Genomic DNA, 16,973 nt, shown 5'->3' on the forward strand with positions numbered 1-16,973 from the left:
GTGGTGAACATGCATCCTTACACACTTTTTGCAAGAGACGTTTCAGGCCTAAAACAAGTAGATACATTGAAAATTACAATGAAATATAATTAAAGGTGTGTATTGTTTACTTCACTAGGCTGGGGCGCGATGACGGCAGAAATGCACTGCTGCTCCTGTTTGGCCAGTTCAACCACGGAATTTACACAATTACACTCACCAAGGTATGAGTCTCGTGTCTCTTACACACACACACACACATAGTAACACACACACACATAGGAACACACAGACACACACACACTAACATACACACATACGCAGTATGTAAAATCACAAAATGCGCTCAACAGTTCGATGAACAACAGAAGGAACAGATGTAACCCAAGCCTCCAGTGTATTGAGACAGGACAAGCAGGTCTTGGTGTCTCTTACCTGATCAGGTGAGGAGAGAAGTGAGGCTCTGTGCTCAGGAGGTAAACACAGTGAAAAGGTGCAGAGGGCCACTGTGCTATATAACCAACTCCACTTCCTGGAATACTCTGTTGCTCTGGCAACCACCAAAGTAGTCAAGGTAGTAGGACTAGCGCCTCTCACAGGTTGGGAGGAAACAGGTGTACAGTGGCCAATAACATGATATAACCTGCATCATATTTCTATATTATATTACTGTGTAATATGATTATAAACATATAATCATCAGATGTACTATTTGTATGAAGAAGCTAGACAAATTATAACCTCAATAAAACAGTTCATTTTTTTGGTTTGTTTTATTCCCATGTGACGCATTACAAACCTTCTGCCAGCGCGGCAGTCTAAAACAGGCTAGGGAGATGCTCCAGAGTCGAAGGAGGGATGAAGATCATTCAGGACTGACAGAGCAGATAGCATGATCATCACAACCACATCATCACAACCAGAACTCTGTGAAGCATGATGTAACCCACCTGGCCTCACACACGCACAAACACACACACGCAAGCTCACACACACGCACACACACACACGCACACACATGCAAACATTCAATCAGAAACTATCTATATCAAAAATACAGTCCAAGCCATTGCTTTCAGTGTTTTTACAATATAGACAATCTTTTGAGTTGAACCTGAAATTAACGTAAAATCCGGATTGTATTTACAAGCACATAGCAAACATAAAACTCAGTTAAGGTTTACATGAGACATTGGGAGAGCGGACAATATTTCACCTTTCAGTACCATTCCTATGACCATGACATCAACCAATGAGGTACTCACACACCTGAAGATGCAGCTATGGCATTGGCCAAAATCTGTCACATTCAGTCTCATTTCACCTCCAAATGTATTAGGTCAACCTCTCTGGCTGTGTAAAGGTGTAGAGGAGGAGGTGGGGGGGTTATGGGTGGGGTTATCCCACTTCTGAAACGTTATCAGCACAACAGCAGTGCCAGAACGCTACGGTGTCAACGACTGTCAGCCCACCGTCACAGTCACACACACTTCACATGTCTGGTTCTCTGGAGTGTCTGGTTGTCATGGGAGTGATGCATGCAGACGGTGGACCAGTTCTGAGGTCTGCAAACATCAGAACCCCTGGATATTTGGGTGGACTATACCTTTAACCATGGACTGTCTTTTCAGTTCCCGAGACTGGTCGCACGTGATTGGATGGTGACCCTTCTGGGTGCTGGCTCCTCTATGCTACGATTGGCCACGAGATCCTGGAGTTGCAAAGCTCCTCCACCAATGAAACAGAAGGCCGGGCACACGGGGGCGGAGCAGTCGACATGCCCCTCCCACAGGACGCGCAGGGAGTGGGCGTCGTAGAATGTGACCCGCCCTTTCTCAAAGTCCAGACACACTCCTAGTCTGGGGGGCAGCGGGGTGGTGGGGGGGCTGGAAGGGTTGCCGTGGTTATTGTGGTGGGAGTTGGCCAGTCCATGGGGCAGGAGGATTTTCCCCATCCCCATGGTGATGAAGCAGAAGGGGGGGGAGGAATCCTGGGCATCCTCCGCCCCACTGTCATGACCGCTGTCTGGGTCGTACCTGGAGGGAGGGAGGTGAGTTAGTTAGTTAGTTAGTTCCAGTAAAGACGTGAACTGTTGCTAACAGAGGTGTGCGAACAGTAAACAAGGTAACTCTGTCACCTGGGGCTGGCCATATCCTGAGGGAGATGGAACCATTCCTGCAGCTTAGCTTCCTGACCCACCCCCACCTGAGAGAGAGAGAGCTAGTGAGAGAAAGACAAGGGGCAGAGGTAGGGAGGACAGGGACACACACAAACACAACAGTCCCTCACCTTCACCAGGTAGGAGCCTGGCTCCACTGAGCATGCCCAGTAGTGTCTACCCTGGGAGACCGCCCTGTCGGCCACAAGCAGGTCAGAGGTCAGGTGACAGGAAGTGAGGGCGCGGTCAGCCGCCTGTAAGAGTGACAGCCCAGGAACACTGCGAGCGTACGTCTGTCCTTTACCCAGCGCCAACCTGTCAGCATGCAGGCCCCAGCGAGAGTCCAGAGCAAAACTCAACACTGGGAGAGGGAGGGAGGGAGGGAGGGGAGAGAAGGGAGAGAGAGACACAGGAGAGAAGGGAGAGAGGAAGAGAGAGAGACAGGAGAGAAGGGAGAGAGGAAGAGAGAGAGAGACAGGAGAGAGGAAGAGAGAGAGAGAGACAGGAGAGAGGAAGAGAGAGAGAGGAGAGAAGGGAGGGAGGAAGAGAGAGAGGGAGGAGAGAAGGGAGAGAGGAAGAGAGAGAGAGACAGGAGAGAGGAAGAGAGAGAGAGAGAGACAGGAGAGAGGAAGAGAGAGAGAGAGGAGAGAAGGGAGGGAGGAAGAGAGAGAGGGAGGACGAGGAGAGTGACGAGGCTTTAGTTGGTGGGAGAAGAGGAGGCTTGGGTACTGTAGCTCCAGATCACACTCCAGGTTACAGAGAGGAAGAGGAGGAGGAAGAGGAAGAGGAAGAGGAAGAGGAAGGGGAAGAGGAAGGGGAAGAGGAGAAGGAAGAGGAAGGGGAAGAGGAGGAGGAAGAAGAAGGGCAGAGGCAGAGAGGCAGCGGACCTTTCCTCCAGGAGAGACAGAGGAGGGCATCTGACACAGATCCAGAGGATCAGGAGGACTAGCAGAGGAAAAACAGCTACACACAAACACACGACCAGAGAACGAGATCCAGAAATATCTGAATGAGAGAGACATGCAGCCTGAAACAGTCAGATCAGTTGATCAACATGGTCAACTGGAACTCTCAGAAGGACTTGTGAATAATTGATCAACTCATCTCCTTCAGTAAACCCTAACCATCCTGCCACGGGACTAGCATGGGAGGGGAGGACCATGGAGCAGGATGGCATGAGGGAGGGAGGGAGAGAGAGAGGGGGGGAGAGGGAGAAGGGGAGAGAGAGAGAGGGGGAGAGAGAGAGAAGGGGAGAGAGAGAGAGGGGGAGAGAGAGAGGGGGGAGAGAGGGAGAAGGGGAGAGAGGGAGAAGGGGAGAGAGAGAGAGGGGGAGAGAGAGAGAGAAGGGGAGAGAGAGGGGGGGAGGGAGAGGGGGAGTGGGAGAGAGAGAGATGGAGAGGGAGAGAGAGCAAGCAACAAAGAGACAGATGAAGGAGAGGGTAGGATGGAAAGGGGAAAGGTGAATGGATGGAGGAGGAATCGATAACTGGAGGAGGGATGGAGAAAGAGAGAGAGAAGCAGGATAGAACAGAAACCCAAAACCCAAAGAGCAGGTCTGACACAAAACAATAGTGAAATGAAGAGAAAAGCTGCGAAGATGAAGAGATGGAAAGAAAAAGAGAGACTAAATGAGTTAGAGAAAGCCATGACAGCATTCCAAACCAAGATACATGAAGGTGTGTTACCTGGTGCAGGTGGTGTGTGGAGGTAAACCTCCTCACTGTAGTCTCCAAAGCCCGCCTTGTTGCAGCCTCTCACCCGCAGCACATACACACAGTCCATCTCCAGCCTGTCAATCACAGCACTGGTCCCGCCCACCTCATCCAGACGCTGCCACGGCATTGGTGTGTTCGACGGCCTGACCCCCGACCCCCAGGCCGCCCCGGCCAATCCCATTTGCCTCTGGAACTCCACAGAGAAGTGCCAGGCAGGGGCGGAGTCCTGGGGGAGGCGCCAGCAGAGGTAGAGCTGGTCATAGGCCAGAGTTTTCTGAGTGTCAATCACAGGAGCCAATGGGGCTGGAGAGGACGAAGAGAAAGAAGAAACAAAAGTGAAGCTTGTTTCCAGAGTGGAAGTGATGAGAGCACAGGCGAGTGTAGACCGTGTCTTGGGAGTCACCCTGTATGTACGCCAGGCCGCTGATGAGCTGCAGCTCTTTGGTGGCGTCCAGATGGAAGTGTCTGAAGGAGGGGTCGGCAGAGAGAGAGAACGACTGCAAGTGCTCTATAGCCTTCCCCAGCCTGGAGAAAGAGAGTTAAAGGGAGAGAGAGTTAAAGGGAGAGAGAGTTAAAGGGAGAGAGAGTTAAAGAGAGAGAGATTTAAGGGAGAGAGAGAGTTAACATGTGTGCTGTTAGGCGTGTGGTTTACATGTGTAGGATGATTTTGTACTTAAAGTGGGTGGTTATTTATGTGTAGTATGGCTGTTTACCTGTGATGGGTGATTGTTTACCTGTGGTGGGTGATTGTTTACCTGTGGTGGGTGATTGTTTACCTGTGGTGGGTGATTGTTTACCTGTGGTGGGTGATTGTTTACCTGTGGTGGGTGATTGTTTACCTGTGATGGGTGATTGTTTACCTGTGGTGGGTGATTGTTTACCTGTGGTGGGTGATTGTTTACCTGTGGTGGGTGACGCGAGCGGCCTGGACGAAGCAGGGCTGGTCGGTCTCCTTGAGGAGCTCCTGAGTGTAGGCCATGAGGCCAGCGTGCTCCAGCAGGCCCCTCTTCTCCATCACCTGGGCGGCCAGGACCTCGGCCTTCCTCAGCCTGGACGCCTCCAGGGCCATGGCCAGGGCCCCCTGCCGCTCAGACACAGCACAGCCCAACTCCCTCAGAGACTGGGACAGCTGCTCTCGCACTACAGCACTGTTGAGCTGGAGAGAGAGAGAGAGAGAGAGAGAGAGAGAGAGAGAGAGAGAGACAGAGCCAGAGAGAGAGAGAGAGAGACAGAGCCAGAGAGAGATACAGAGCCAGAGAGAGAGAGAGAGAGAGACAGAGAGAGACATGATGGGAAGCTGCTACTACCTGTACAGGTGCTAGATGACTTGAAGACAGACAGAAGGTGATGAAGAGAGAGAGGCTCTTTACCTCCATTTGTGTGATGGCACTCTCCAGCTGGCTGATCTGAGACTGGACCGTCTCCTGATTGGTCAGAATGTAGTTGAGCTCCTTGATGATTTTGTCCTGTCAGTTGGGACAGAACTATAGGTGACAACACCGTCATCTGAAACTGACCTGTTTCAGATTGTGGAGCTCTATCCATGCTCTTATTATCACCATTCCTAGTTTTAGTCTAATTTAGAGTACTTTCACCAAGCCTAGTCGAACTAAATGAATGTGACCTAGTTAAATCCAGTCCAGGGTTACTGAAGCCAAACACTGATCTAACCTACTTTAACTATGTCAGGTTCAAGTTCCAAAAGTTCCCTTTGCTGAGGAAACAGTGAACCACCTCCTTCTGCTCTGACTGAATGACAGACTGTTGTCCAGCTTGGCTGACTGTTACTGATGGTACCTTGAGCGCCTGGGACGCCTGTGCTATGGGCGCCATCTTGTGGCCGTGGTGGGAACGGCGGAGCTTGCAGAGTTGGCACAGCAGCTTCTGGCAGGAGCGACAGTACCACAGCAAGCGCTCCTGCTCATGGTCAGGGCAGGTGAGGACCTGGGGGAGCAGGGAGGGAGCAGGAAGGGGTCAGGGGGGACAGGTGCAGGGCCAGGGGTCAGGGGGGACAGGTGCAGGGCCAGGGGAACCACACACACACAAGCAGAACCACACACACGTGCAGAACCACACACACACCAGCAGAACCACACACACGTGCAGAACCACACACACCTTGGGCCTGAAGTTGTTGGTGGGCAGGATGTGCTCGTGCTGGGCCCGGGGCGTTCCCCAGGGGTGGTAGAGCTTGAAACACTCGTTGCAGAAGTTGGACCTGCAGTCGGCACAGCCCTTGGTGGCTTCCAGAGCCTGGGGAGGTTTGCAGAAGCCGCACAGGATGGCCACACTGCCCAGACTCACCGTGTGTCTGTACCTGACGGGGAGGGCAGGCAGACAGGCAGTCACACAGACAGGCAGACAGACAGGCAGGCAGACAGAGGGGCAGGTAGGTAGGTAGGCCCACCATTACAGAGTGTATGGTGTAGGAGAGAAACCAGAGATGAAGAAAGGACATCAACTGAGCTCCAATTCAGTCGGTTTTGTCCTGCTTTGCTTTCAGCAGTTGGGATTTTTTTTTGTCGACTTTCTGACCTGGATCCCAGAGACGAGTTTCTGCATTGGGAGCGATAAACATGCCCAGTCACGGTTTACTGACAGAGAGAAACACTGCCTAGGGAGGGAGGGAGGGAGGGAGGGAGGCCAGATTAGAACTACAGAAGGAGAGGACACAGGAGGGGGTTCTGCTTTAGGGGATGAGGGTCCGCTTGTCCAGAAACATCGTTTGATGTTCAACATTTTCTTCAGCACTGAAGTCTCTCATACCGGAGCCCACCTCTTTAACAGAACTCAAATAAAACACAATTTTCATTTCCTCCTAAGAATAGATTTTCTGTCTAATTTATTAAGTGGTATTGACTAACCCCTCTGTCTCTCTTCAGATGCAGAATCATTGTTTTCATCAACAGTGTGTAGTGAAGCCCTGCTCTATCGCTACTCAAATACTTACAGGGCAAGCGTGTCAGTGTGCATGTGTGTGGCTGTGTCAGTGTGCACGTGTGTGGCTGTGTCAGTGTGCACGTGTGTGGCTGTGTCAGGGTGCACGTGTGTGGCTGTGTCAGTGTGCACGTGTGTGGCTGTGTAAGCACTTGCATTTGTGCCTGTGTGTGTGCAGCTCCATGTGTGTGCGGTGTGTGTGTGTACCTTTCCACGATGCGTTCCAGGGTGAGGTTGCGGAGGCAGTCCGTCAGTCCTCGCTCCCCCAGCTCCACATCTCTGCAGCAGGACGGACAGGGGAACAGCATGGGGGGGGAGGCTGGGTCCTTACGGCGTCGCCCAGGGTAGGTCCCACACCCTGGGGCAGGGGGAGGGCCGTGGGGGGGGGGGGGCGTGGGGGGGGGGGGGGGGGGGGGGGAGACAGACAGAAAGGATCTGGGGTAAGACAATGACTCTGGACGCTAATAATGATGTCATATTCTGATGTCATATCTGTCATCCTGAAACAAACTGATCCGGATGCTTCCGGCTGGGCATACTGCACATTAGGGTGCTGCAACCTCCACCTGCCACACAGCAAGCATCTGGACCCTGGCTCTGTCCCCCGCTCCATCCACCTGCTCGGAGGACGCGCTCCAGGCGGTCGGGGGTCCTGGGCGCGGGTCGGCGGGTCTGGCGGGGGGAGCGGGTGTTTGGGGTGGAGGCCGGGGAGTTGGGCTCTGGGGGCAGGTCAGGGGGAGGGTAGCCTCTCTGGACCAGCACCTCCGCAGCACACAGCAGACACACACTGTGCTGGCAGGGCAGGATGATGGGCTGCTTCACCATCTCATCACACACCGGGCAGCACAGCTCCTTCTCCATACTCTTCATGTTAGACTGGGACGAGGAGCGAGAGAGAGACATGTAGAAGTGGTTCTCCAGAGAGAGAGACAGCAAGAGAGAGAGAGAGACACAGCAAGAGAGAGAGAGAGAGAGAGAGAGAGAGAGAGAGAGAGAGAGAGAGAGAGAGAGAGAGAGAGAGAGAGAGAGAGAGAGAGAGAGAGAGAGAGAGAGAGAGAGAGAGAGCAAGGGAGGGTTCTTGGTAAAGAATTAATGTTGGGCACGGACAGGGCAGCAGAGATGGGTTAGTGTTTATTAATAGCATGTTGCTGACTAGGAACTACAGCTAGTCTCCTACATGAATCACAAACCCACAAAGTTCTCCTGCTGTGGCCACAGTCTCATGCTTCATCATGTCATTTGTACACTATATCTAGGTCCATGCCCTGCTCAGTAAGTACAACACTCGAGTCATGACACCTGTCGTCGTTGTGGAGGTCATCTGGTCCCTTAGCTCTAACCATTACCCATATGACAGAGATGGTGTGGGTCTGAGACAGAAATCCACAGTTTTCATTGGTTTCAGACAACAGTTAAGCTAACACAAAGTATTGCAACAACACATGGCTTTTTATTAATATCTTATTTTTCGAGTTTCTTTTGCTCCGGTCACTTTAAATGTCACCTATTCGTTACGCCTACCGCGCAACAACTGGAGACCGTGGTCCAATACATCCCGTTTCTATGACAACGAGCATCGATGTCTGATCATGCGTCGCGCGGTGCCAAGTTAGCGTGATGCAATTTTTTATGTGCTAGCCTATATTTGAGTGTAATTAAACACAGGGATGTCATTTAAGCTAAGGTATGTCTCACATGGTATCAACGGCTACGGACTATTCAGGAACCATGATGTTTAAACGAGTCGGCAAAGGCCAAAGGCCTTAATTCGCGTCTCTTTTATCCCACGCTGAAAAACAATGGTGTCATTATGGGCTTCAAGCCAAAGTGAACACTCACGAGACACGCAGATTTAAAATTAAATGGCCACATGACTGAATTAGGAAGGAGGTTAGGTAGCCTGGGCTACCACAAAATAGACAGGATAGGCGCTGGCACAGTATCATGTGGGTCAATTTTCGACATAGGCTACACAGCCATATAGCCTATGTTAAAGCTAATTTTACGATTGTCCCATCGCATTATTTGAACACTTAAAGCCTGTAGTTAAATGATCAGATGTAGGATTGATACTCACACTGATGCGGACCAGCGCGTCCATAATCGACGTGAAGGTTTGCAATTCCGCTTCTGCCATTCTGCTGATGTTGATCTACAGTTTACAGACAATACCTCGTCGAGGATGAAGGTTTGAAAGAAACACCTGGGTGTAAAGGATTAGGATGGGAAAAAGACGGGGGGGAAATGTAGACTATATAACTGACTGGTCCATTGTAGACCAGGTTTGAAAGGCAAATTGAGTTGACCGAATTTCAATGTTGCGCATCTCCATCCGCTCACTACACAAGACTACAGGGGGTCGCCACGGTCGGATGTTCAGTGTATCTGCTGAGGGGGAGCATGCGTGGTGGTTTCTGCGATAGGGAAAATTCCTTTCCGGGAACTGGATTGTTTGTAGTTTTGAGGTTTCAAGCACCGCAGCTGTGCTGCCATATTGGTTTTGTTTGCTTTATTTTTAATTTTAGAAAAAAATTCTCCACACCAAATCAGCTCATAAACGCTAAAACCTTCTCACCAAGTTAAAATAATCACACAGTGGCGCTATGGCATCCAGGTCAAGTTAACATCTAATCAGTTGTATTATCATCAAACACATGAAGCTCTCTAGCATGTATGGTAAATAACACATTTTATATATTTTTTATCATAAAGTTTTGATTTGTATGTATTTGACCACACATAATTATTCTGACCATTATTGGCTTATTCAATCAACAGCCAGTCTGCTTATTAGACCAGCATCGTGGAGATGACTATTAGGCCACGCGATGGCAACATTGGGTTAGGAATGTGAAATAAGTTGCATTCAAGACCCATCCTTGTTTGTGAATGTCTGTTCATAGTTGTTCAAGAAACTGTCCAACAACCGTTAATGCAGCTTGGATTATGTTGTAGTGATGGGAAGTTCGGTTCTTTTTGCTGATTCGGTTCTTTGAATCTCGTTCAGTAAAATGAACGAATCTTTTTTCGAGTCATTTGTTCATTTCAGGGGGGGGGGGGGGGGGGGGGGTTGGGGGCTATACGTCCACTGCAAAGGACGTATAGCCCCTATACGTCCACTGTAGGTTAGTACATGACATGTGCACCAGCAAATACTATTTCAAAATAAATTCCTGCATTAAAATAATGTATCATGAGGTTGTATGATTTGGTCATGTATTATCACACTAGCATTTAATTATCACGTCAAACAATTACACTGCACTAAACTGTAAGTGTAAATGTAAAGTGAAAATAACAAAACCAGTCAGTATGATGACTTGAGCGAATATCATTCATTCACGTCTTACTAAAACAGCGGCCACGCGAAAGGGAATAAGGAAACTGTTTCCTCTACTAAAAAATACAATGCGGGTCACGTGAAAAAAGGATCCAAAGACTCGTAGAAAGACCGAGTCGGGGAAGGAACTAATCATTCGTTTCCTCTAGCTACAGAGCCTATGCAGGTCACGTGAAAAATGATCCAAAGACTCGTAGAAAGACCGAGTCGGGAAAGGAACGAATCGTTCGTTTCCTCTAGCTACAGAGCCTATGCCGGTCACGTGAAAAATGATCCAAAGACTCGTAGAAAGACCGAGTCGGGAAAGGAACGAATCGTTCGTTTCCTCTAGCTACAGAGCCTATGCAGGTCACGTGAAAAATGATCCAAAGACTCGTAGAAAGACCGAGTCGGGAAATGAACGAATCACTCGTTGAGAGGACTCGTTACTCCCGAGTCCTTATAAGGATTCGTTCAAAATGAACGAATCGTTCACGAACGACACATCACTATTATGTTGTAGCAACGAACCACGCAACGAGAAGAGCGGAGCGCATGTTTATATTGATATTAGCTTGCTAGCTTGCCAGTTACGGGTAGAGCTAACTGTAGTGAACTGAGCAACAGGAACAACGGTATGAACCACGCAATGTAGGCCGAATATGTATTTATTTAGGAAGAGTATAAGCGACATGACATGCTAGTTTAGCCAGAAGTAAAAAAGCTATCCCTAATCAATGTCATCTAGTTTGCTAGTCAAAATTGGGTATGTTGCTAATGTTTCGGTAGCTAGTGGTAAGCTAAAACTAAGGACGCTATGGTGTCCAGTGTATTAATGCGTCTGTCTTTTTAAATATATGATATTGTCAATAACCTTCAACTTATCCCTTGCTAGGTTATTATTCTTAAGCTTTCTGGAAACAGTCAACCTAGCTACAGTAGAGCTAGCTAATACCTAGCTAAGCAATGTCTGCAATCAGCAGTCTGGTCCCAGCACGATTCCTGACGCTCATAGCTCACCTCGTTATCGTTGTCACAATCTTCTGGTCACGGGTATGTGCAAATAAAGATACAGTTAATCTTTTATAAAGAATTTGCCATTGCCAAACACTTGCCCACATCCACATCTTCATCACCTGTGAACTCCCACTCCATCAATGTATTTAATCAATTTTCTCTTTTGAGACAAACCATCCAACTCAGTGTTGTTTGCCTACAGGAAAACAATGTCCTAGCCTGTCTTCCTCTGGAGTATACAGAAGAAGAATATAAGAACGAGGACACCAAGTGAGAATCATCAGGACTTACACATCATACATGCATTCAAGAAATATGTGGAAATGAGTGATCATAACACACGCTCTGTGCACCGGTGTGTCTCTCAGATTGGTGGTGGCACTGGCGGTAACCCTGGGCCTGTTTGGTGTAGAGCTGGCTGGCTTCCTGTCTGGTGTCTCCATGTTTAACGGCAGCCAAGGCCTCCTGTGTATCCTTAAACAGCCAGTAATACATTTTAAACAACAAAGTGACTGTGGAGACAAGTGACGCGAAATATACTGATGAAGTATTTTGAAACATGACTAGATACAGATCCAATCATTTCTATTGGATACTTTCTAGTTAAAATAAGACTATGAATGAATACGACTGTAAGGTGTTAGGGAGGGGATATTCTCATTGCTAGTTGTGATTCCCTGACTCCAGCCCGCTCTATGTTATTATGTCTTCATCACACTCTGACCTGCTGTAGCCATCGCAGCTCACGCTAGCGCCTCAGTGGCTCTGCTGTTCTTTCTGTTTGAGCAGTGGGAATGTGACATCTACTGGTGGATCTTTGCCTTCTGCAGGTCAGTGTGCACGTGTGAATATGTGTGTTTATCCCACCGAGTGTGTTTCCCTGACACGTGACCTCCCCAGCCCTGGCTGCCCACTGCAGCGCCTCTGTGGGCCTGTCTTTCTTTGTGTTCCAGAAGTGGGAATGCTGGACCTACTGGGTTATTTTTGCCCTCTGCAGGTTGGTGTGTGTGCGGGTTCCTTTTTTATGTGGAACAGGGCTGAGCCAGTTTCCAGAGACAACTATGAAGAACAGCATTCACCCCATGTGTCATGTCCATATCTGTATGTTCAATGCGATTCTTAATCCTTATTCACATCTTATTCCCTCAGTGTTCTTCCAGCATTTGTGGAAATCATCCTCTTCATTGCAGTATTTGGACTGAAGAAAAAGGCACTTTAACAGCCATTGGGAGAGACCTTTTTAATGTGTCGTAGGAGCGTAGCATTGAAGATGCAACTATGGAACTCTTGGAAGTATGACCCAAATTTGGGAAGGAAACCAGATGCGTGCGACGGAGGAGCCGACTATATACAGAGGCAGAGTTCTTCAATAAAATGCCATGGGTTCAACTGGATGTAGAGACATTTCTGGCTAAATATATCTTCATAAAGTCTCAGTCAACCCTGTTTGTACTGTCTAACACCCATTCCTGTTCCGTGTGACTAAGATGAACGATGTGGATGGCTGTTGCTGTATCAACGTGTTGTGTTGCAGATTATTTTTTTATTTTTTTTACTAATACAAATAAAGACTAAAGTGTGACGGTTCGCAAGGAGTTTGATCGCGTGTGCCGTTTCTGATTGGTCCCAGTTGTGCGGTGCGTCACTTTCGTGGTCCGGGTAGCGAGACTAGTACCGATAGTTCCTGAAGACGCGAAACCGTGCATTGAGAGGATAGCTAACTTGCACCCCAAACGCCCAGATTATTAGCATAGTAGTCGTCTTTGATTGAATAATTGGAAATGGGTAAGTAGCATTTAACTAGTGAATCTGTAAGTGATATATTTGATTTATGAATACTCGATGAGGGCTCAAAGACAATTGCTTTTCTTGCTGCCACACACAGCTAACTAGTTAGCAAGCGATAGTATGGACAACCCATTCAATCTGCACAGCTAGCTAGTTGCTAGCAAGCTAGGTAATTGTGTCTTAACATTTTATTGTTAGCATGTTACTGCTTGCATATTGTAATTCCAGGGCAGTATTGGTTTTAGATACTAAATTGTCAATTTAAATTCGCCAGCTAAATGTAGGAGCAAACATAAACCGGAACTATTAGTGGGCGTACACTCACTGACGTGGCGCAAGAGCAATGAAAAAAGTTGTAACACTACTAGACTAAATACATGAAACTTGCTGAGGTTATCCAGTGAAAAATATGTAGAATATTTTACTAGCCTAATGCAGTTGGCTTATTCGTGGTAGAAGACAAATGGAAACGGTAACGGATATGAATTCGAGTACTTCTACCCAAATGCATGACATGACTAGCTCTCTATTTTTTTCTCTCTCGATTGTCCATACTCCATCTGCACAACGCTTCCATCCGCCGGCTGTCTCACGTCACTCTGCTCTCCCTACAGCAGTGAACACAGGCACGTCTCTGGTGCTGTCCAGCTTGCTATCGGTGTTGGTGTTCGCGGGGATGCAGATGTTCAGCAGACAGTTGGGCTCCACGGAATGGCTCACCATCCTGGGGGGGTTGCTGGGGTCTGTCCTCTTTATCTGCTCCCTCACTGTATCCTTTTCACGAGGTTTAAAAGGCTTTCAACAGTTCTACCTAGTTCAGAGACTTGACTTTTGAAGTAGTGCTGTGCTAAACGGACCCTAGCACTCAATATCTTAATGAAATCCAGCAGTAATCTGCTTGAGCACCTTAACTTCACCCCCAGGCCTTCAATAACCTGGAAAATCTCATCTTCGGGAAGGGATTCCAGGCAAAGATATTCCCAGAAAGTGAGTTATAAAGATCCTGACCCTACCTTACTACATTTAGCCAACATATACCTGAAATGCACTCTTACAGTGTTTGGTTGTGCAGTCTAGATCAGTCGTAGAAGCCTACATCAAACATGTCTCTCTCACGTCCTCTGTAGTCCTGGTGTGCCTGTGCCTCTCCCTGTTTGCCTCTGGACTGGTGCACCGAGTGTGTGTCACAACATGGTAAGTACCTCCTGCATCACAGCACGCTAAAATTCATCACTCCAGTGAGGAGCAAAGTTGTACCAGGGTCTATGTAGGTTTCTGGCGGGCACAGAGGTAAGTCTACACATACCTGGGATGTACAATTAAGTGATTAAGAAGAAAAAAGCTATGAACTAAAGGGTTACAATATGGTTGTACTGTTGTTACTAAACTTATTAGTGTTGACAAAAAAAAATTCTCCTCCTTTTCCAGTCTGATATTCTCTCTCTTCGCCATCTACTACATTAACAAAGTATCGGCCGCCCTCTACCAGGCCGCTGTTCCCGCGGTAGCACCTGCCAAAGCTACCAGCAAAGGCAAAAGGAAGAACTGAGCCAGAAATCTGGCACGCTCTCATCCGACATTATTCGTTTTTGAAAACCAATCATTATTGAGGACATTTGTAATGTAACCAGTGCTGTCACATCCCAGTTATCTGTCATGTATTTTGCCCAATAGTCTCTGTCCTTTAGTATGTCACTTTTCTAAACCCTTCCTGAAGTCTGCTGTTATGGACTACAGTCGCGAAGTGACAGATAATTGAGAGATGGTCACTGACGACCAAAAGCAACCGCAAAGGGGTCTTGAATAGTTTGTTTCCTTGACTTGTTTTCCCAGTCACAGCTTACTGAGCACGTGAAGGATGAAGCTAGAATGGGAGGATAGCAGGGAAAGAATCTGTTGTTGGATTTAGCGTTTATTACATTCCCTCTATCCAGCACTTGTTTCCCTTCTGGTTGCACATAGATTTAAACGTCATCCATGCGTGATTGTTTTGGTATGTTTCAGCATTTTTTTTTTGTTAAGATGAATTTGTAATTAAAACAATTTGAGGAAAAACCTTTGTCTTTTGAAATGTCTCTAGCAAGTAAATGTTTATTACATAAAATAAATGTAACGATATAAAACGATCAGTCATCATGTATCAACAAACGCTTCGCGAAATTAGCGCTCACGCAAACGTGAGCAGGCATGCTTCTCAGGGCGTTCCCCCTTTCCTTGCTTTAAAAGTTCTTCCCCCAACCCTTACACCTGACCGATTTCCTCCATCCGAACCCATAAGCAGTTAGCTCGTCTGGTAAGTTTAACTTTCGCGTTTTGCGTCAAACAGAAAACCTTTAATAGTAACTGCAACGTGAAAGAACAATGTTGGCTGTATTAACATCAGTTAAGTGTGTGTGCGCGCATTGACCGAAAGTTTGAGAAATCTTTCCTATTGTGTGTTTTTACTTAATCAACCGAACTTCGTGCGCGTCAGTCCCTTAGAGTTTATGTTCTAAAAAACATTGTGTCAAAATGTACCAGAAGGCATCTCACTGGATAATATTAAAGGATAGATAGATGTAGACTGTATGTGTATACTGTGTTGGCCATAGCAGACATCGTCAAGAAACAGGATTATTTTTGACAAAGAGAGAGTGGGAGTTGGCCTATGTGATAAGGAGATTGTGCCATGATGAAATAACGGAGGAATTTGTCTGTAGAGCCAACCAACACCCATCCTCTTAAAGTGCACGGTGATCTGGTCTCCAATGGTAACTTGTCCACAACGGGAGAGTTCTGTCATACAAACACAGTTTGTTTTCTCTCCCCCTCCTCATAAGATCTCTACCTGCAGACATGCCTTCAGAGTTGGAGGGAGCGATGGAGTCCCTGATCAAGGTGTTCCACTGCTATGCTGACAAAGATGGTGATAGCAACACTCTGAACAAGAAGGAGTTGAAACTGCTGATGGAGACTGAACTGTCCTCCTTCTTAAAGGTCAGACCTCCTTTCCTTCAGCCCACAATGGATGTGTGTCAGATACTAGCTTAGCTACAGATCTGCTTGCTGTCAACCAAATGGGTGAGTTGACCCCCCCCCCCCCCCTCCCAGTCCCAGAAGGACCCGGCTGCTGTGGAGAAGATCATGAAGGATCTGGACCAGAACAGCGACGGCTTGGTGGACTTCCAGGAGTTTGTGTCTCTCGTGGTCGGCCTGTCTATCGCCTGCGAACGCCTGTTCCAGATCCACATAAGTAAACTGGCTAAGAAGTGATGGAGACAGAGAGACATGATGTGCTTCATTTGGCTTCATTCGGTAGTCATTTTCTGTTAAGTAAAGACTGACAATGTTAAGCTTTAATAAACGTTGGCCCTGTTTGTGTTGCTGTTTCTTCGGCTTGTACTCACTCAGCGTGCATATTTGGGAGTGCCAGATGATAATGATAACGGGGCACACCCTTTCAGCGAAGCGACACAGCTGTTGTTATCCAAAACACCTTTTTCTCGGTTAAATCCAGGAAGATTCTCCACAGATGAAACAAGTAAGACAGTAAGAACCGAAACACACACATATACCTGGTTCCAATCCAGGCTTGCAAGGGCACAAGGTCACCTTTATCCAGGAATGATGATGACATCGCCAATCATTTAACAGCTCAAACCTTTAGCATGTCTGGTCACTATCAGTCCACAGTTCCATGTGGGTTTGTGCAGGTTTTCTGTTTGTTCCCGTGTGCGTGTGTTACGGGTTTACCATCTGTAATCAAACAAGACCAAGCAGATGTACGGTGTTCAGGTAATGAGACCAAGCAGATGTACAGTGTTCAGCTAATGAGACCAAGCAGATGTACAGTGTTCAGGTAATGAGACCAAGCAGATGGACAGTGTTTAGGTAATGAGACCAAGCAGATGTACGGTGTTCAGGTAATAAAAGGAAGCGCCCAAGATGAATGTGCAGTGCTCTTTTTTCACCACCTGATGTCATGAGAGCTCAATAATCAGTCATGGTCTAACGTCTTGCTTTTTCATCTTTTCTCTCTACTCTCACACATTCCTTCTGTCCTTCACTTTCTTACAGATAA

The 16,973-nt window shown here is 47.6% G+C and overlaps 4 protein-coding genes across 8 annotated transcripts; 3 read left to right on the plus strand and 1 right to left on the minus strand.

The window, feature by feature from the left end:
• Positions 1-786: 786 nt before the first annotated feature.
• trim46a (tripartite motif containing 46a) lies at positions 787-9,120 on the minus strand. Of its 2 annotated transcripts, none has more exons than XM_047016531.1 (12): positions 8,867-9,120; positions 7,407-7,665; positions 6,997-7,147; positions 5,971-6,169; positions 5,650-5,796; positions 5,223-5,318; positions 4,755-5,008; positions 4,256-4,377; positions 3,823-4,155; positions 2,269-2,498; positions 2,117-2,184; positions 787-2,015 (listed from the first exon to the last, which is right to left on the minus strand). In XM_047016531.1, the coding sequence occupies exons 1-12, from the start codon at positions 8,924-8,926 to the stop codon at positions 1,607-1,609; spliced, it is 2,328 nt and encodes a 775-aa protein (XP_046872487.1). In that variant the 5' UTR covers positions 8,927-9,120; the 3' UTR covers positions 787-1,606. The 2 variants fall into 2 exon arrangements, with proteins under 2 accessions (XP_046872487.1, XP_046872486.1); XM_047016530.1 differs by having other exon boundaries at positions 6,997-7,182; positions 7,403-7,665.
• Positions 9,121-10,586: 1,466 nt separating this feature from the next.
• tmem107l (transmembrane protein 107 like) lies at positions 10,587-12,712 on the plus strand. Of its 3 annotated transcripts, none has more exons than XM_047016528.1 (6): positions 10,587-10,743; positions 11,004-11,161; positions 11,328-11,395; positions 11,494-11,594; positions 12,026-12,122; positions 12,275-12,712. In XM_047016528.1, exons 2-6 carry the CDS (start codon positions 11,075-11,077, stop codon positions 12,342-12,344), a joined length of 423 nt encoding a protein of 140 aa, XP_046872484.1. In that variant the 5' UTR covers positions 10,587-10,743; positions 11,004-11,074; the 3' UTR covers positions 12,345-12,712. The 3 variants fall into 3 exon arrangements, with proteins under 3 accessions (XP_046872484.1, XP_046872485.1, XP_046872483.1); XM_047016529.1 differs by lacking the exon at positions 12,026-12,122 and adding an exon at positions 11,859-11,955 and having other exon boundaries at positions 10,588-10,759; XM_047016527.1 differs by lacking the exon at positions 12,026-12,122 and adding an exon at positions 11,859-11,955 and having other exon boundaries at positions 10,589-10,743.
• A 69-nt stretch (positions 12,713-12,781) lies between these two features.
• Positions 12,782-14,968, plus strand: krtcap2 (keratinocyte associated protein 2). The gene is made up of 5 exons (XM_047016532.1): positions 12,782-12,910; positions 13,528-13,682; positions 13,837-13,900; positions 14,041-14,107; positions 14,342-14,968. The coding sequence occupies exons 1-5, from the start codon at positions 12,907-12,909 to the stop codon at positions 14,460-14,462; spliced, it is 411 nt and encodes a 136-aa protein (XP_046872488.1). The 5' UTR covers positions 12,782-12,906; the 3' UTR covers positions 14,463-14,968.
• Positions 14,969-15,098: 130 nt separating this feature from the next.
• s100a10b (S100 calcium binding protein A10b) lies at positions 15,099-16,269 on the plus strand. Of its 2 annotated transcripts, none has more exons than XM_047016535.1 (3): positions 15,099-15,206; positions 15,733-15,889; positions 16,004-16,269. In XM_047016535.1, the coding sequence occupies exons 2-3, from the start codon at positions 15,749-15,751 to the stop codon at positions 16,163-16,165; spliced, it is 303 nt and encodes a 100-aa protein (XP_046872491.1). In that variant the 5' UTR covers positions 15,099-15,206; positions 15,733-15,748; the 3' UTR covers positions 16,166-16,269. The 2 variants fall into 2 exon arrangements, with proteins under 2 accessions (XP_046872491.1, XP_046872492.1); XM_047016536.1 differs by having other exon boundaries at positions 15,111-15,206; positions 15,747-15,889.
• The last annotated feature ends 704 nt before the right edge of the window (positions 16,270-16,973 follow it).

Source organism: Hypomesus transpacificus, unplaced genomic scaffold (genome assembly GCF_021917145.1).
Source record: "Hypomesus transpacificus isolate Combined female unplaced genomic scaffold, fHypTra1 scaffold_396, whole genome shotgun sequence".
In the NCBI taxonomy this organism is placed as follows: domain Eukaryota; kingdom Metazoa; phylum Chordata; class Actinopteri; order Osmeriformes; family Osmeridae; genus Hypomesus; species Hypomesus transpacificus.